General features: G+C 38.5%; 1 protein-coding gene across 2 annotated transcripts in view; it reads right to left on the bottom strand.

Annotated features, from left to right (window-relative positions):
- The window catches only part of TMEM135 (transmembrane protein 135), a 160,287-nt gene that overhangs the window by 13,094 nt on the left and 127,367 nt on the right, over positions 1 to 19,826 (bottom strand). For both annotated transcript variants that reach the window (XM_050332326.1, XM_050332327.1), the window contains 3 exons: positions 6,052 to 6,093; positions 4,391 to 4,537; positions 2,341 to 2,410 (listed from right to left, as the gene is read on the bottom strand). In XM_050332326.1, coding sequence (XP_050188283.1) covers positions 2,341 to 2,410; positions 4,391 to 4,537; positions 6,052 to 6,093 — 259 coding nt within the window. The remainder of the gene's footprint in view (positions 1 to 2,340; positions 2,411 to 4,390; positions 4,538 to 6,051; positions 6,094 to 19,826) is intronic.

Below are 19,826 nucleotides of genomic sequence, written 5' to 3'. Positions count from 1 at the left end.
TGCTGGTTAGTGTCTCTTCACTGTAATTGAATCCAAAGGAGGAAAAATATTGTTTGACTGCTTCTGGCAGCTCTTTTTAGACATCTGCAATCCCAAAGCATTTAAAGTATTTAGAGTCTGAAGGGAAGTAAATGAAATCAGGTGGTATGTCACTACTGAACGTTACACATATAAACTATCATGGATGATGTCAACAAGCTAATGGACATTTAAATGTGAAGAAGAAGAGTACTCCTGAATATCCACTTTCTGCCCCACCCCCTTGTTCTTTCAGTTATTAATATATCTCCCCCCCTCACCTAAGAAAGGACAGAGAGAGTAGTGTGGGTCTACTATAATTTGAGAAACTCACAAACTGAAATGAAATTTGGGGCGCTAAACTAGAGTAATTCAACAAGATTAACTCCAATCTCTTTTTCACCCTTCAGTTTTAAAGCCATTTCAAGCTTATTATATTCCATAATGGTCAAATCACCTCTTTACCCATGAAGTCTCACACACACATTCTTCCAGCAGACTATACGTTTTCCACAGAGAAGAGGCATCCCTTCCATGATGAGTACTCTAACAGAAATCCTTAGTTGTTTGCTCTAACTGTGCTTGTAAAATAATAAAGTGTTATGGCAGTACTTAGAGATTTGAATGCTACGTATGCAGCAGAAGATCCATAAGGATTTTGCGTGAGATTCATAAAAAGCTCTGAAAGCAAGTCTGGACTAATCGTAGTTAAGAGCTAATTATTGTAAAACATGCCTAAGTAATGAAAGATAGCACTTTTACTATGTAAATAACTGCAGCAGACTGAAGTTATAGTGAAGTAACATGAAAAAACAGATGCACACCAGGAGATGCTACCATCAGCAGAGATCTGGACATGCAGCATATCAAATCTGCATAAAATCACTTCTGCTTAGTTTTAATCTTTATTTTGAATATAATATTCACTGCAGTCTTGGACATTGATTCTGAAGGCCAGACACTTGATATCTATGGGGAAAACAGAGTACCCTGCAGATGGAGGCACAGGAATGTTTGCTCCCCAAAGGATTCTGACCTGACCAAACATAAGCACGCAGGAGATGGGAGACAAATTGGGCCAGGAGACACTGAACAGCAAACATACTGGGCAAGGCACTGAATAAGCACAAAGCAAATGGAAAGTCTTTGTCCCCAAAGATGTTATGCCTTGAAGTAAAGAGCCCATGAATGAAACATTAAGTGGACTGAGACAGTGGTGACAAGTTGTAAAACTGTAATTTTATTCTGGGTCTGTTAAATATATCTTATACCTACAACAGAAAAGTGACATAACTATCCTGAACTATTCATGACTGTTCTGCTGAATATTTTCATCATAATTCAGCAGAACGCTTAAGCACCATCTCAAATTCTATCAACTCCAGCACAACTTATACCCATGTTACACCATGGTATGCCAACACACTGTAGTATAAAAAGAGTGTTAACACAACAAAAAATGATGTTGTTAGTAAACACACACGAATACATGTTGTGCTACATCTACTCTGATGCTAAATTTAAGCATGGTGTTTTTGAGATAAAATTAACTGTATATAAAATTTTAATTTAAAAAAGTTATTTTTGAAAGTAATATATGTCAAAAGCATCTGAAAATACTCAAATCCATTTTTGTTGCTCCTTATATAAAAAACAGGTTAACTATTAAATGACTGAGATCGTCTGCAGTCTTACCGACTCCCAAAACAGGCATAGCAGGTGGTACCACCTGTGCCAACCCAGTGTCAGCCAAGGCAAATCTCTGCACAGCGCTCCTCTGAAAAAAAATGCGCTGATCACATTAATAATGGAGGATGAATTATACCACCGGAGATAAACAGCTCTTCCTGGGCGCAGCAACTGTGACCAATCTCTCATTACCCCAACCCCTTAAAATAAATGAGTGGGGGAGTGAGCCCAGTGCCCGGCAGCGACGTGCCAGAGCCGCGCAGCTGCACGTGAAGCGGGGCCGCCTGCCACAGCAGCACATTCCAGGTGCCTTATTTAGGGGGGAGTCGCAAGTGGGCTCAGCCGTGAAGTGCATCACATAGTTAAACAAGAGCCCTGCTTACTAGTCCATTTTTTTCCCACACATTTTATGTTACTCATTCACTACAGCTAATCTGAAAGACCAGAGAACTTTAACCCCACCACCACCCCGTCCTAAATTGAGAAAATCTGTTTTCAGGCTTGTCACATTTTCAATAGAAGAAGAATGAATAACAGGCTCCTTTCTCACTTCCTAAGCATATGCCTTTCCTGACTATAGACTTTTACCCTGTCCTTGCCAGAGTTTGTGAATCGAATTTTTTCTGCACTTACTTTAATACAGTATGAGATACAATTATCTCCATAGTGTTTACAGCATCTATGCCTCGGGCCATGTTTGCACCTGCAAAAAGCATAATGAAACACGTATTAACTCATAGCTGTTTTCAGCGTCAGCGACAGGAGACTTCATAAATTTTTCTTGCCTAAAAATACATACAGTGCTATTTGCCCAGTGCTCATTCTCCCCATTACCCCACTGAAGGGTACTGTGAACTTTTATGATGCCATAAAAGGACAATAAAAACTAACAATACCTTAGTTGTATACCAAGAAAAAGGTGTCTGCACACTTATTTGGATCCAACCTCTTGGCATGCTACACATTAAAGCTAAATTAAAGGACAGATTTTCTGCTGTGGTCAACAAGGAGAAGTGACATGACCTTTCCCAGTTTGTCTCTGCTCCATGGTTCTAGAAATATATTTGACCAATCTGTTACCTGTGTCCTTACATCTTTCATACCATTGGAAGGTTCACTGAAGGGCAATGCAGAACATAGAAACACACAGAGATACCCTGTGAGACTTCTCTCAATTGCAAGCCTTTCACTTTTTGGCTCTTTCTTCTATAGTGTAGATTTTTACGTAGCTCTTCCTTTGAACTGAGAATTTGACCTTGAGCATTTAAAAGAGACTGGCTTGGGACGGTGGGATGTGTGGATTATACAGTTTCTTTAGGTCTGTATTGCATAGAATTAAAAATAGTAATGTCATACCTGGCCTGAACATAATATTTTGCTATATCCAAGTATTTTAGCTTTAATGTAAAATAAATTACACAATTTATATACTGTGTCAAATATCTTGGAAGTTCTGAATCGTGTACTATAAAGTCCAATGGCCATAAATCATCTGTGAGGTCAGTTTATGTAGCAAAAATTGTAATGAGAATGTGCTCAGGTTACAAGCATTTAGACTCAATTATATTGAAAAGAACCATATGGAAGAGAAACTTGTGAGAGCATTAGAACTAAAAACTGCAAGTTTTTTGAATGTCTGAGTTGGGAATTTCAAAGCCCTAAAGAAAATACGCTCTTCTTCACCTGTAGTCCCTCAATCCTTGTATTTAAACAAACAGTGGAAAAGCTATGAACTACCTCCAGCAAACTGAAAAAGAGGTATTTAAGACAAAATAGGCATAAGCAACTCAGCTAAAAGAACGTGCACACAGCTGGAACTGTCTCTTCCTCATCTTTTGTTGTCTAATACAGTCACGCCTGAAAAGCCACTGCTGACTTCCCTCATGTTTTTCAACTAAAACCTACAGAAAATCATAGGAAGTCACTGTATGATGGGGGTCACTTCATTTTTGTTCATCAGCTGAACAAGTACGATAAGCCACTACTCTGAGAACACAATTCCCTTGGAAGACTCTCTCCTGCATGTCAGCAGATGGAGAACCGGTTATAAAACTGTTCCTGAAGAGGTCAATGGAAGTGAAGATTCATAGGTGTGGTGTGAACACACGCGTAAGTCCATTTTTCACTCCATCTTCCCTGTAAACATATGACTCCCTGTGGTAGCTGAAAAGCTGTCTGCTGCACTTCTTTAAGCTTATAGTAAAGGACAATAAATTGGATCCTGTAGGCAGGGAGGGAACCCACATTGCCTAACTTCAGATGTCTAGATATGACCTTGTGCGAAAGTTTTAACAGTGACATCAATAAGGTCTGCTGCTGTGTAATTTCTCTCCTTAATATCACCACTAACTCCAGCAGAACCATGCCATGAACTGGTTTTGCTGAAAACTGCAGAAAAAGTAACCACCAGCCTGCATTTGGCATTGACTGAATTTACTCTCCTCCTTAAGACAACTGCACATTGCAAATCATAGCTATGACATACAGGTCTTAAGTTTTGCTTTCAATGGAGTTCATCATTTGCCACTGCTAACTACCCAGCGAAAAATGAAACAGAAAAACACTTAAATGAAAAGCAAAAGTATTATAAAGCATTATCAAATACAATGTAACGAGACATTAAAATGCACCACATAACAGTGATTCATTTTGGTTTGTTTTTCTTTTGTTTTCTTTGACTCACACTTTGTCCATGAGTTTTTTCGTTAGAGCCAGTATGTTCATTGGCTGTGACAGTTTTTCACAGTGCTTGATTTTTCTATCTATTTTTGAAAATGCTGCTTCGGGTGAAAAAGAGTGAGTGGGGATTTCTTCTTTCCCTACAATGAACCTGAAAGAAAAAGAAAAAAAAAACAAAAACAGAACAAAACAATTACCTACATAACTAAAAGAAATATATCAAGTCCTGTACAAGTCTCTAAGTCTTTAAGAAAAGCTTGAAGTTACCCCTAGGTCTGTAAAAACCCATCCTATACAGCTGCCAAACCCCACACCTCTTTGAAAAGATCAGTCCACCAACATATATTTGAACTTCAGCTAATGAACACCATTGCTGCCAGGAATTTTCTAAAACTAGGAACAAAACATTAGTAGGGAAGTCCATCTCTCAGACAAAGGAAGAACACTAAATAAGAATACAAAAAGGCACATGAAATATCTCAATTATCTCCAGTAAAATAGGGTTACATAATGATAGATAATTACTATAATATTTTTATAAAATATCTGTTTTACAAAATCTTCAAAATGTTTTTGCTCCCACTAAGAGCATCAGCTTTGTTTTACTTGGCTTCATCTTCAGCTTTCTTTCTTCACCCAGAAGTTCACGTTGTCAATACATTGGTTCATCTTAGGTGCAGAATTACTGTGTATCAAGGGCAACAGAGGACACAATGGCAAGATGTTTCCTAACACTCTGCATTGTAATTTAAGTTACACTGTACTGTGGCTTGGTCTTGTACACTGTCTTGCTGAGGGTGATGAAGGTATGAAAATTTTGTCATTCGACAGGTCACTGTGAACTGGTGATTTCAGAAAGCATTCTCTCTGCATGTTGTCACAGGAATGTTTCACACCCATATTTCTGATTATAAATTGAATAATTTACTATTGGGACCTTCTATCATATTCCATGGTTGTAAGCTCTGTAAAATATTTCCTAAACCAACAATGCAAATCTCTCTTGCAATGGCATGCTTTACTTGCATGCTGAATACAGAACTGTCGTTGATTTATTAAACATTTTGTAATGCAGCAAATAACCTCCAGGTCAAAACACAGCAGCCATTTGCTTCCAGGAAAATATAGGTTATCAAGAATCCCAGTTTTAGAAAGATAGAAGATTAATGCTCCTTTAAAAACATGCAATCATAAGACTCAGTTTTCTTTATTAACAGTCCCAAATATAAAAGGATTCTCTTGCCAGCACACAAGAGAAAATGGCCTCAAGCTGTGCCAGGAGATGTTTAAACTGGATATTAGGACAAATTTCTTCACTGAAAGGATTGTCAGGCATTGGAACAGGCTGCCCAGGAAATGGTGGAGTCACTGTCCCTGAAGATATTTAAAAGACATGTAGATGTGCCACCTGGGACATGGTTTAGTGGTGGACCTGGCAGCGTTGGGTTAATGGTTGAATTTGATGATCTTAGATGTCTTTTCCAACCTTAGTGATTCTATGAATATGTCTTCTCCAAAACATATTGCATACCCCAGAAGCTGGAAAAGTTTTATGACAGCATGTTTCTTCTTAAGAAATACTCTTTTCTTACAATGCATCTGCCACTATGAATGATACCTCAAAATCTTGACTTGAAGCTACAGGCTCGCAGAAGTTTTACTTACTTTAGTGCTGAGTATGTAAATCCTTTCAAGCCGTCTTTGCATCTGAAACATAAAACCAACAGTTTTCTCTATAATGGGCTGCCTGCATTATAAAGTCTTACAGATTAAATATTGCATAGAAGGGCTGTGGATGAACACCAGCTTTTCATTAACAGAAAACGGCACATCTGCAACAACTCTGTGGTTATTCTCAGTCCACAGTTGTCACCACAGCCTTGGGACAGCTCTGAAACAAAGGATAAAGCATCAAATGCCAGTACTTCTCTCTTTTATCCAAACTACAAGTGGAGAAATTTTTAAAGGATGGTGACAGAACCATGAGGGTGATGATGGAAGATGACAAAGAACTGTTGCTTTATGGAAAAGAAGTCATGAGGAGTTTTACAAAATATAAATTTTACTACAAGGAGAGAAAGGAGGGTTGAATCTCGATGAAATACCCACTCTCTCATGAAAAGCTGCGGGGAATAGTTATTCCGACTTTGAGATAAATTGTTCTACTTTGCAAAGTGCTGATCTCTGCAGCTCCTTATTTTAAGAAGACTCAATCTGAAAGTCCCAGTTTTTCAATTATACAGTGGTTGCTCTGATTCTGAGCTTGATTATATATATACCTCTCCTTCCTTACCGACTACAGGGTTCCTTGTGTGAATAATGATCACACTAAAGAGCCCATAATTGGTTATTAAAGACTTAGGTTATTGATTTTTTTTTCTGCCCAGGATACAATGAAAGGAGCTGAAGCTTGCAGCTGCTACAGATTCCTCCTGAAAAATTATGTTGGTAGCAAAGGAAAGAGCAGATACTTGTGCTTTTTTCCCCTTTTCTTTTTATAGAATTGCATGGGGAATACATGATGATAAAAAGACATTCCTGATACAATACACAAATAACAAACTAGTAACTTATCAATTTATCATTCCAAGTGCACACCTACTCCAAGAGAAGACAAGACAGCAGTCGCAAAAGCTTTGTAAACAGAAGCAGATAGAGACAACCCTACAGAGAACATGCTGTCCATGGAAATACTGTGTCCACACCCCCCCAAGAGAAGGTGACACCATCTCCCAGAAGGTACCACGCGTGGTCAACACGTACTACCAATGGTTGGATACACAAGAACAGCAGGAAAACCATAATGAGATAAAAGACATTCACAAATGAGGAAAGTCTTGCTTTGTCCTGGCAAGGGAGCACCTGGTGTGGAGTTGGTAAGACGTCACAGCATTAAACACTCCTGGGAAACTCTTCCCAAGGGTCTGACCTTCAGCACGTATGTTTCCAAGGACTTGGTTTTGTCAGCACGCACACAGTGCTAAGTATCAGGCACAGTTACACACAGCAACAGAAAATTAATCTCAAAGAGTTTCTCTTTTAAAATGACTGCAGATAAAATATAGGTCACATTTTTTATGATCTGTAGGGGTCCAAGGTAAACCCATACAAATAAAATTGCTCACTGTATCTTTAATTAACACAGAACTATGAAATCAAAGATATGTGATAATTTTACTTTTTATGCTTCTTTACCCATACATACAATTCAGAAGCTGAAACACTATCACAGCACTTTTACAGAAAGATGGACTCAAAGATGGATTGAAACAATTGATGAGTGATGGAGCGAAGCAAATGAAATCAGTTTTGCCCAGAGAGCACAGCAAAACACTGGCAGAACTACAAACAGAGCCCAAATGCACAGGGTTAACATCTACCCCACTATATCCACAGAACCATGGTCCGCTTTCACGAGTTTGATTTGAGATCTACAACCAACTGTAGGTTGAATGCCCTTTGAGTTAAGGGTGTCCAACATATTAGGCCTGCAAGCTGCCAGCTCAAGAACAGGGCCTTAGTTCCTACTTTTCCTGTAAATTAAAACCATATAGAAACTGGAATCTAAACATGCATGTTAAGTGTTTCTACAATAATATTGAAACAGAAAAGTAACCACAGTATGACCATAATGATGTTTTTTCCTTAATCATTCCAATGCAACTGCACTACCAGTTGCAAGTGTTCGCTGATTCCTTTACTGCACCAGCAGATGTCCCTACCCAGCTGTTCTTGAAGCGCCCTGACCGATGCTATCCTACAATTAATTTCCCTTAAACATAGCTCAAAGAAACCATCAAATCCTTTCCTCACTAATACTGAAAATCAGAAGACAATCTGACTCACCAAAAGAGAAAACAGCACTCTAACCCCCTACTTTTTTTCTCCAAGAAAAAAGATATTTCTAATGCCTATTCCAATTACATGATTTCAGTTAACTCTTAGCAATAAGTATTCAGTGTACTGGAATTTTATTAGCTATGCTTACTTTACTTATTAGTTGTTCTATATATTTATAGAGTAACAGCTATGAAAATCCCTGCAAAATGAGCCGAAATTAAATACATAGTTCAATATGGCATTAATGCTAAAGATACAATTATAATTTTTCCCCATTAACTTCTTTCTTTTTATTAATTTTAACATAGTATAAAAGTGCAATTTAAGCCCTTAAATAGAATTCAATTAATGCTCCTTGCTGCCTAAACTGTCTTCTGGAAAGTCATCGTACAAAACTAATGGGTGTGTGAAAATATTGCTTATGAAGGGTTTTATAAACAGGCGTCCTAGACAAGAAATACTTTCAATTAAAAATAATTTTCTAATGTAACTCTCCTGCTCTGGCATGGCCATTTTGCTCTTACAAATGAAACAGCAACCAACAACAAGACTGCAATTCTGATTTTTGGCTTTACATAATGACTTTTTAAGGTTTCAGAATACTAGTCTAGAGACTGAAATGGCCTTATTTATTCACTCACTAGGTACACAAAGCAGCAGCAACCATAAAAACCCTAAACACTGACTCCAAACGCAATCTGGGGTGGGGGGGAGCAGGGTGGTAACAACCCCCCATGCAGAGAGGCATCACAAATTCAGTGACTGGCCTAGACGGCGACTGCTGCAGTACAATGCTGGCTGCACATGGCACGTTTCACGAACACCTGGCTGCTAATAACTGAACTAAGACTAACGATTTGCTTCATACAGCCACTAATTGGTAATAATAATGCCACCACTAATTGGTTATAATAACTTTTGCTCAATGCTTCATTGCTCAAGGGGTGAAAAAGCCTGCACTCTGCTGCTGACCCGCATGAGCCATTCAAGCTGCAAATGAGCCCAGTACAATTCATTACATGTGCCCAGCACTGCAAACAGGAAAAATCTAAATAGTGAATCATAATCTTGTTTTTACGGTATTATTCAACTTGGAAGGTCTGAGAAAACGGGTGAGTTCTATGCCATTACAGAAACTCTGTGTAGCTCACCCTTCTACAAGGGCATGGAGTGATGGGATAATGGGGAATGGTTTTACACTGAAAGGGGGAAGGTTTAGATTAGGTGTTAGGAAAAAAATCTTCATTGTGAGGGTGGTGAGGCACTGGCACAGGTTGCCCAGAGAAGTTGTGGATGCCCCATCCCTGCAAGTGTTCAAGGCCAGGTTGGATGGGGCTTTCAGCAACCTGGTCTAGTGGAAGGTGCCTCTGCCCATGGCAGGGGGGTTGGAACTAGATGATCTTTAAGGTTCTTTCAAAACCAAACCATGTTACTATTTTATGTTTCCCACCACCCTGGATGTCCCAGGGACCAAACCCCAAGCTGCAGGAGGGCAACACTGTTTTTTGCCCAGCAAGCAATAATTTATATGGTGTATAATTTGGTTACATTTTCCCATCAGAGGGGAATTTGTCCCTGATACAAAGCCAACAGTATCAGTGACTTCTGCCAGCTGTCCCTGCTGGGCACTGTGTACCTGATCACACAGCAGAAATGCTCTGCTCTGTTCCAGCTTGTGTTTGGCCAGAGCCCTGGTTGGAGCCAAAGGAGCAGAAGAATTAAGGAGCCAAGGCAATAAATTTGGGTTCTTAAAAATTCCCCTGCTGGGACAATTCTGGCACATGAGCAAATAGGGTCGATTTTAATCATGCATATTTATAAGATAAATTTAACTTACGACCACACACATTTATTTTTTCATAAAGAAAACAGCAAAAGTGGAATAGAGCCAAGGTTTGATACAAATTATACTTCCAACAAGACATGAACTAACTCTAATTATTTACGTTTGTGTACGTAAAGAGGTGCTGGACATGAGTTTACCCTACTCTCCCTCCATCCTATGGGAAGGAGAATTTCCCACACTGAACTGTAAGGCTGGATGCCAGCAATTATGTTTTGGTTTTTTTAATTAGCATGTCTTGTCATAGCTCTTCTGAAGATTTTCTCTGTGACCTATTGATATACACTGCACAAGAAACCTTCTGAGGGAACAAGTCACTTTTCACCCATGGAATCTGTAGGAAGAAAGCAGCTCACAGGAGTAACAACATGCCATGTTTAACAACATCCCCAACATATTGCTTATGTTATCCTTCAGGGTAAGAGTAAATTAGAAACTCCTACATGCAGAGATCTCATTATGGCCACATGGGAAGGAAGTACTGCAAGCACAGGACATGTGTTGGCATATTGCCACAGCACATCTGCCTGTAAAAAGTGGTCAGGGGGACGTTTCCGAGTTAAGGTGTCTTGTTTTATGGAGAAGGGAGGATCACAGTGATGAAACGTGACTGTGTCTGGGCACACCAGCTACACTCCTTGCTATTAAATCCTTGCTTTTAGGAATTAAAAGCTATCTACACTACTTTGTGATCTGTGTTGATCTCTAGAGCATGATCCGTTGCTTAGAGAGGTTGCTTTTCAGTTAGACTCCATGATCTTAAATGATTCATTCCTCACCCTGTACCCAGTACTAATAGTCATCAGCAACAAATGTCATTTTTCTCAGACATCTTTTGCGACCATTTCCCTTCTCTTTCCATGTTCTCTTTTGCCCTTTTTTCCTTCAAGTTGAGCTCCCACCTGTCCTTTAAATGTTATTCTCAAAAGCTCATTTCTTTTTCTTACAAAATAATTCATCAATACTTTCTCCATACCTCCTCACGGTCTGACACAGCCCACCACCCTAATCAAGTGGGTTGTGGCTACAAGATTGCAAGTGTGGAGCTAGAATCAGTGAAAAACAGGATTATAAAAAAATCCAAGACACAATCATTCTGAATCAGAGAAATTAAAGAATTACTTCAAGCTCAGTTCTAAGATGTTTTGAGACTAATTTGTTTATGTGATGACTGCAACATAAAATCACATTTTGGAAATACTAGTTTTCCAAAAGGCTCTGAGATCCAAGAACAGTTCCAAACCACTCAGACTTTCCTCAATGTTGTAAGTATGTAGAAAAATATTACTTTAAAATGAAGTATTTAATACCTCTGAATATAAAATAAGAGCTAATCCAGTAAAATCTGGTAAGACAAAGGAAATCAAAAGCAAAGGCTGTTCAGAAATGTGTACTGCTAATATTATTCCCAGTGGAAGAGCACACATTTTCAAGTAGAAAATCTAATTTTTAATATTATGATTGGACAGGCTAAAAAAATCTATTTTGACTTGTCATTATTTAGTTGTGGTGAACTTTCCAACTATCTGAAGAGTATCTAGATTCTTCTCAGTGACCAAAGAATAATTTGATTATTGTGCTAATTACAGTGCCCAAATCCATTGAGCTGTCAGTGGTTTGTGATGAGGTTGCAGAAAGACATTTTGGTCCTAATTTAGATAAATCTGTGGGAAACAGGATCCTAAATATCTTAGTAGATATGGTTATACAAGAGTCTTCTGACTTCAGAAACTACTCATGACTTTCACAGTATCTTAAAAAGAAAAACTACTCTGATTATATATTTTGCTATCAGAAATAAAGTGCATGAAATCTAAAATTGTAGCACCCTATTAGGAAACAGAGAGGTATTTAGATGCAATTCCTCTGGATCAAACTCACTATTTGCAGTTGAGTAGAATCTAAACACAAAGGAGATTCCTTTCTAGATCTACACAAGGCACAAAGAGATCAAAACACAGGAAGTTTCTTTCACAGATGGTGGTGTGGTTTAACCTGGCAGGCAGATACACACCACACAGCTGCTCACTCACTCCCCCACAGTGGGATGGGGGAGAGAACTGGAACAGAAAAGAAAGTAAAATCCATGGGTTGAGATAAAGACAGTTTAATAAGACAGGAAAGGAAAGAAATAACAATAACTATAAATAATTATAGGTTAGAATACACAAAAAAAGTAACAATCAATGCACCAAATGACCAATGCCCAATCCGTCCCTGTGCAGTGGTCCCTGCTCAGCTTTCCTCTTCACTTTATCTACTGAGCACGATGCCATATGGTATAGAGTATCCCTCTGGGCAGCTGTCCCAGCTATGTCCCCTCACAACTTCTTGTGCACACACAGCCTCCCCACTGGTGGGGTGGGGTGAGAAGCAGAGAAGGCCTTGATGCTGTGTAACCACTGCTCAGCAACAATGAAAACATCCCTGAACTATCAACACTATTTTAATCCTAAATCCAAAGCACTACTAGCTACCGGGAAGAAAATTAACTCTACCCCAGCCAAAACAAATCACAGAATCACAGAATGGTTTAGACTGGAAGAGACCTTTAAAATCATCTAGTTCCAGCCTCCCTGCCATGGGCAGGGACGCTGATGGCCAGGTTGCTCTAACATGGATTCAACACGATTATTTTGCTTTCTCTTTTGTAATAACGCCCATTTCAACTAATCACCTTTATTTGTGACATATTAAAGACATTAAAACTTGCATATGTCAGAAAGATAACCCAGAAAATACATCAGTATTTCAAACTACTCTACAGCCTGTCCATCCAGACAGAAATATCTCTTAAAGACACTGAAAAATCATCATATCAAGACACCTGGAAACGCTGAGAGCAAAAACAGTCTGTTCCATGCACCAGTTGCTGTTAACTTTAACATTTCCCCCAATATAAAACCTAATGCCTTCCTTCATGCCATGTGTCCATATTCCAACTTTTCCCAGATGATGCAGGAGCAGGAACATCTATCCTCTTCCTCGACTTTGACAGGACTGGGATGGAAAAACTGATGGAAAAGCCTTTCTTCCCCTTCTCCCTCCAAGAGTCAGAAAGGAGGCCCCACCATGTTGGACCACATAGCCCCAGAAGAACCAGCTACAGCTCCAGGCAGAGAATGTCACTACCACACTGAGAGCTGCCTCTTCCAAGACTCAATAGGATCATGAGGCACAACTTGTGATCTGTGCAGATAAAATACAGAGGTAAATTTAAGGGAAAAAATTATTGACACCCAGATTCTCTCTACTTTAAATTTCCCCTTTTCTGGATTAAGTATTTATTTTCTTTCTGTCTTTACACAAAGGTCTTACCTATTCAAGACAGGACTATGAAAAAAATTATAAGCAGTAATTATAACAAAAAAATCTTATCTTGTACCCCATGGAACACATGCAGATTTTGGAAAACATGTCAGAAATCCTATTAAAAATAACTGAAGTCAGAAGAGCTGTAGTTTATAAAAATTATACTTTCAACTCTTAAATTTGATTCCATCAAATGAAGCTGGGATCAAAATTCAATGAAAAGTCTCATTGCTTGTGTTTCCAAATCAGATAGTTTAACTTTTGTGTGTTTAAATAAAACATGAAAGAATGTATCCATGGCATTTCTTTTGGCTTGAAGTATAAAATGACCTTTTGAAAAGACGGTGGTTTTGCAACCACTACATGCAGCAAATATAAAACCATATTTCGTAAAAAAGTAAATGAAGAAAGAAAGAGCAAGTAAGGACAACATTCAAGGAAAAGGGTGAGAGTAGCACTGTGGAGGATGTACATTATTTTTTTCTCAACATATGCATCAACAAATGCATCATTTACAACACTTGGAAAAAAAGGGTGCATGGAGATGATAAATAGTGTAATCAACAGTGAACTATGGTCCCATTAAGCTTTCATGTAAATCCAGAGAATTACATTTTAGAAGAAAAATTCTGCAATTCTGTCAAGAATGTGACACCACAATTGAAAAGATAGCTGTTTATATTGAAGTTAAATTACAATACTGGATTCAGGGTTGTAAACCAAAGCTGCTATAAATCAACACCTCTCATTCTGAATGTTAATGGAGTTTTCTCTGTTACTGTCAAATATGAAGTTAGAATTCTAGTAATGTTAATTATCCTACTACTTACAATGTTCTTATTTCTTCAGAGATTAGCACTTCCTGAAATGTGCAAGCAACTGCATTTTGAGTAAGTGGAATTTCTCTTTTAAAGATCTCCAAAAACAACAAAAAAATTTTTTGTTATTTTAGCTGGATGCACCCCTCCCATTTCTTTATGTACCAACACTGTTGCGCTGCGGGCTCAGGAGCATCAACTGAATCACTGAGGTGCAGCCATGCTCCCATCTCAAAATTCCTCATCAAAGTCCTGCTTCACACAGCTAATAGAAGAAACCAACACAGAAACATAGAACAGTCTGGGGTGGAACGGACCTTTAAAGGTCATCTAGTCCAATCTCCCTGCCATGGGCAGGGACTCCTTCCACTGGATCAGGTTGCTCAGAGCCCAGTCTGGCCTTGAATGTTTCCAGGAATGGGACATCGACCACCTCTCTGGGCAACTGAGTGCCAATGCCTCACCACCCACATCACAAAAAATTTCTTTCTCATATCCATTCTGAATCTACCCTTTTAGTTTAAAACCATTAACCTTAGTCCTGTCACTACAGGTCTTATTAAAAATTCTGTTCTCACCTTGCTTATAAGCCCTCTTAAGTACTAGAAGGTGCTATAATGTCTCCCGGAGCCTCTTATTCTCCAGGTTGAACAACCCCAACTCTCTCAGCCTTTCACCCACCACAGGACAGGTGCTCCAGCCCTGTGATCATCTTCATAGCTGGTTCTGGACCTGCTCCAACAGGTCCATGTCTTTCCTGTGCTGAGGACTCCAGAGCTGGAAACAGTTCTCCAAGCAATTAAAAGAGCTGACTAAACAATGAAGTTAAGGATTTATCTGCTTAGTTCAGTTGGTTTGTTGAACTTTGCAAAGCGGTGTCATTTTTCCACTACCAAATTTTAACCTTTTTCTTACAAGCATTTTATCAAAAACCAGGAACCTTCTGCTACAGCAAACCCCAAACACTCTCTCCAAATTGGGAACAGAACAAAAATAGGAAATGGAAAAAAACCCTGGAGACATGAAGATGGGAAGTCAAATTGTCTCTAGGGGCACAAGGACACAGAGAAATGTACCTTGATGCGTGTACAAAACCACGTCCACCTCTGCAGCCGGGACCGCACCAATGCTGTTTCATTGTTGTTAGAACAATGAGTCACTCAATAAAAGGACACACTGCTATGAGATTAAAAAACAAATAAGCTTAAATACACATCGGATTTGGCTCATTATTAAATAATGGTTGCACCTGCAGTGATTCCATCTGACACAGGGACCTGTGCTAAATTTATCGACTGCCAAATTCTCCTCTGGCTTTTTTCTACTGGTTCTCTGTAACTCAAAAAAAAAAAGAAAAAAATAAAAGCCTAAGGTTGTTGGAACCATTTTCTGTAAACATACTTCATGCTATTTGCAGATGATTCAAAATTTCAGTAGGCTAAACCCCTCTCATAGATTGTTTGATTACTTCAAGCGTTCAAGAGAAATTGATACATTTGATTTTTCAAATGATCCCATAATTGGATTTGAGGAAAATGTTTGGTTGTTTGCTTTGTTTCAAATTGGGGAAAATGTGATTGAGACAATCCATTTATATTTTTATATTTTATTAACTTTATCTCTGACATTTAACAAAATATACGATTTGAATAAATTTATAACAAAATGAAAAGCTAATAAAAGTAAAAAATAAAATAAAATAAAAATAATGTAAGGAAATTAGCAATAATTCTGAATGTGTCCTGGCCATTGCTCAGATACAGAGTGAAGATCAGTGAGTTATTTGTAATGCATTGACTTGAAAGGAGATCCTCACTCTGCTACTCAGAAATATTCTTAATTGTGTATAATGCAGAATGGTGCCAAAATCACCAAGACTGCTACAAGTAGTGAGACATAACCATAAGGACAAACCCAACAGGTTGCTACACCTTAAGGTATAATGACCATGTTGCAAAGGCTGTTGAAATTCAACAGTGATGCAGATTTACCTTCTGACCTGGAATTTACACCAAGATCTCCTTCATGACGCTGTGGTGTGCACCTTTGATGTTCATAAGTATCACAGGAAGTCCTGAAAAGACTTTAAAATCTTGAAACTGTGCTGGAAGAACCACAGAGTGAATAGAGTATTTGTGCACAGCCGCAAGAAAACACTATTTTGAAACCCAAATTTCAGTGCTACCACAGAAATTTACTCCTGAGGAACTCCCTTGCTGGCCTATACTGCAGCAAGGGACTACAGTTTACTCTAACACAGTTTTATTTTAAATTACTACAGTACTGGTCAATTAGATCATATTTTTAGTGCTGCACATCCAGCTGCAGCATTTGAAATAGAAAGTTGCATCACCAAAAAAAAAAAAAAAAAACAACTACAACGAAAAGACCAACTTGAGAGACTGGTCATGAAACCTGGAGTGACCTGACACAAAGCTCAAGCCTACAGGTCACATTCGGAGGGTGGAAGTGTCACCCCTGTTATGGACTTCTGGTCCTTTCTTGTCCAATAATCACATAAATGTGGCTCCTGAATATTTCTATTGCTTCCAATTTTGATTTTTTACAACAAACAACTTTTAAGAAAAAATCAACTCCATACCAATACTCTCCTCAAAAATATGAAGGAAACCAAAATTAATTACATTACATGAAATACTTTTTGCAATTAACTAATTTAACCAAGAGCATGGTATTTGTGAAACTAATCTTCAAAAAATATTGCTAGGAAGGTAACTAATATTCATATCATTTAAGAGATCAATAAAACCCCCCAAAATTATGTCACTCTTTAAATACACCATGGGCATTTACAGCTACAAGATAATATTAAAGCCTTGCCATTTCCTACCACCACAGCGAGAGTGTCACTACGTCCAGACTCCATCACAGTGTCTCAGTTCTTGGGCTGACTGGTTTCCAGGAAATTACCAGCTTTCTTTACCTAATTTTTACAGAACAATTTCCAGCATCTCCAAGACACAAAGCATGAACACATGAATTGAAACAAGCAAATCAGGAAAATCCAGTGTGTATGTGCTGATATCTCACAACAGATAAAAAGTTTCTGGAGACCCTAACAAGTCAATGACAATGAATGCTCATGTTTCCATCAAAAATCTGTTCACTCAAAATTAACCTGCTATTGGAAAATCCCAGAAAGATGTTTTGGTTTTTTTAATATATAAGGCCTAACCATTGCCATTTTGGGAAAACGAAAGATCCTATTCAGCCTTAAGCTCAGGATAAGCCTGGGTAATAATATAACTAATAGCATACTTGCGAAATAATCACATCTGCTTTTATCAACTATGAAGTATGCAGCATAATCTTCATTTTCCTGGCAGCAAGTCATCTCATTTCTAGAGAAAACCAGTTACAGACTGATTGTGAGCCACTCATGTGACTTCAGTAGTCAGAAATCTAACGTAACTTTGGGACGTTTTAGTTATTTTTAGAAAAAAGAGAGTTAAACAATAACAATCGTACTGTCTGGGAAAGGAGGAATTAGACAAAACTGCAATTCAGCTGGCTTCCTAAGGAGGAAGGTGCTGACTGTGAGAAACCATTGTATGTAAACAGACACTGTAAGCACCTGAAAGACAATCACAAGGACATGATGAACAGTCAACACATCCTTGTAAAAAAACCCACCCTTTTAACACTGAGCAGCCTTTTGTGACTAGAGATGCAAAGCAGTATGCGCCATATGCTACTGACTTATTTCAGGCTTTGGACCTAGAGCGTGAGATATTTTCTTTTAAAAACAACCAGGGAAACATAATCTAATGGAAGATACCTAGAATGAATACAAAAATGATTAGATAAGAGTAGTGAGAGAGCAATGGCTTCCTGAAAAACGGGAAGGACATACTAAGTGCTACTCCACAGGGACCAATACTGGATGTCTGTTACTTAATAACTTCGGTAGTGAGAGTGGTGACAGAGAAAAAAGTGTATGCCTATTACATTTGCAGACAGTATCAAGGAGAAAAGGGCTACAAGGGCTATGAAGACAGGCTGAGAGAGCTGGGGTTGTTGCAGAGAAGGTTCCAGGGAGACCTAATACCTAAAGTGGCTATAAGAGACCCAGAGAGGGACCTTTTAGAAGGACATTTGATAAGACAAGGGGAATGACTATAAACTAAAAGAGAGTTCATTTAGATTAGATACTAGGAAGAAATTATTTACTTTGAGGGTGGTGAGATGGTCACAGGTTGCCCAGAGAAGCCATGGATGGTCCATCCCTGGAAGTGTTCAAGGCCAGGTTGGATGAGCAGCCTGATCTAGTAGAAGGTGTCCCTGCCCATGGCAGGGGGGTTGGAACAAGACAATATTTAACTTTCCCTCCAACTCAAACCATTTTATGATTCTCTGATTTTATGAAATGGAAGAGACTGGCTCAGAAAAAAAACCAGGATGCTATTCATCAACTGTATGTGCACTGTATGTATGTAGAAACAACAAATTACACAAGTACAGGATAAGAACTGGGAAGCATCAAAAAGCAAAAGCTGCTTTGAGATGCAGAAGACAGGCTACAACCTGCAAAACAGTGAATTGACTGTCTTGCTTTATCACTTATCAAGCTCTGTCAGCTGAAATAAACTGTCTTGTGCATCACAGAGGGGAACAGGGTAGAGGGAGACAATGGGGAAAAAATCTGGAAAGATGTGCTAAGCCTTCACTACTGAAGTTTGCTACAAAGTAGCAACGTAGAAAAGTACAATCTGTTTTCCTTGTGTTTGTGGATGGTAGAAGAACTAATAGACCAAAACTGTATCACAATATATTCAATTAGACACTGTAAAAATCTTGTCCTAAAAATGACTAGGAATAAGAATAGATTATTTAAGATGTCATGGAGTCTCCATTAGTGGAGATTTTAAAGGAAAAGTGAGTCAGATATTTGACATGAATGGAGGGAAAATTAGACAATCTCTCATGACTTCAAGTCCTTTTATTATGTATTAAAAGGTTCAAAAATTTAGCCAACATTTAACTAAAATGTCCTTCCATATGCAAAACTCAAAGCAATCACAGAATTTGTTAAGGAGGGAAGGAAAACTGGAAATTCTCCAGAGCTGTTCTGAAGGTTTCCTTGTCCTAATAAGAGAGAAGTATCACTGCAGTGATTGAGGATCCATACGGGATCAGCATTTGGTCAGTCCTTGGTTCCTTTAGCTGAGAAAATCCTCAAAAAAAAAAAAACAGAACAAGAAAAAAAATATTAACTTTAAATTTACCTGTTTCTTATCAGGATTTTCTTTCTCTTGAAATCTTCAAGTCACAAATGCAACCATTTGTACTCTGAGAATAAAATTCATCTTGCCTTCATTTTAAATTTAGCTAACAAGCTCAAAGCACTTTGTTGTCAATGAAAATATTAAGTCATATAAAATGGTGTGGTAAACAAACCCAGCAGGCCTGGGAATAGAAGGTGTTAGATTGTATTTGTTACACAAAAGTGAATGTCAGTATTGGAGCTTAACTTCATAAAGAAAAAGTAAAGGTGTTGTCCAGTGCCTCTCAGCTATGGGCCAAAGGAAGAGGCACAGCCAGGTAAATAAATCCCCATGGACACAATACACAACTGGAGAAGCGACACAGCTGGCCTGGCTGCGGAA

The sequence above is a fragment of the Myiozetetes cayanensis genome, unplaced genomic scaffold (assembly GCF_022539395.1).
Source record: "Myiozetetes cayanensis isolate MyiCay16 unplaced genomic scaffold, myiCay2020 scf5-8, whole genome shotgun sequence".
Lineage (NCBI taxonomy): Eukaryota > Metazoa > Chordata > Aves > Passeriformes > Tyrannidae > Myiozetetes > Myiozetetes cayanensis.
The sequence above is the reverse complement of the archived record's forward strand: the minus strand, read 5'-3'. Positions and strand labels throughout refer to the sequence as shown.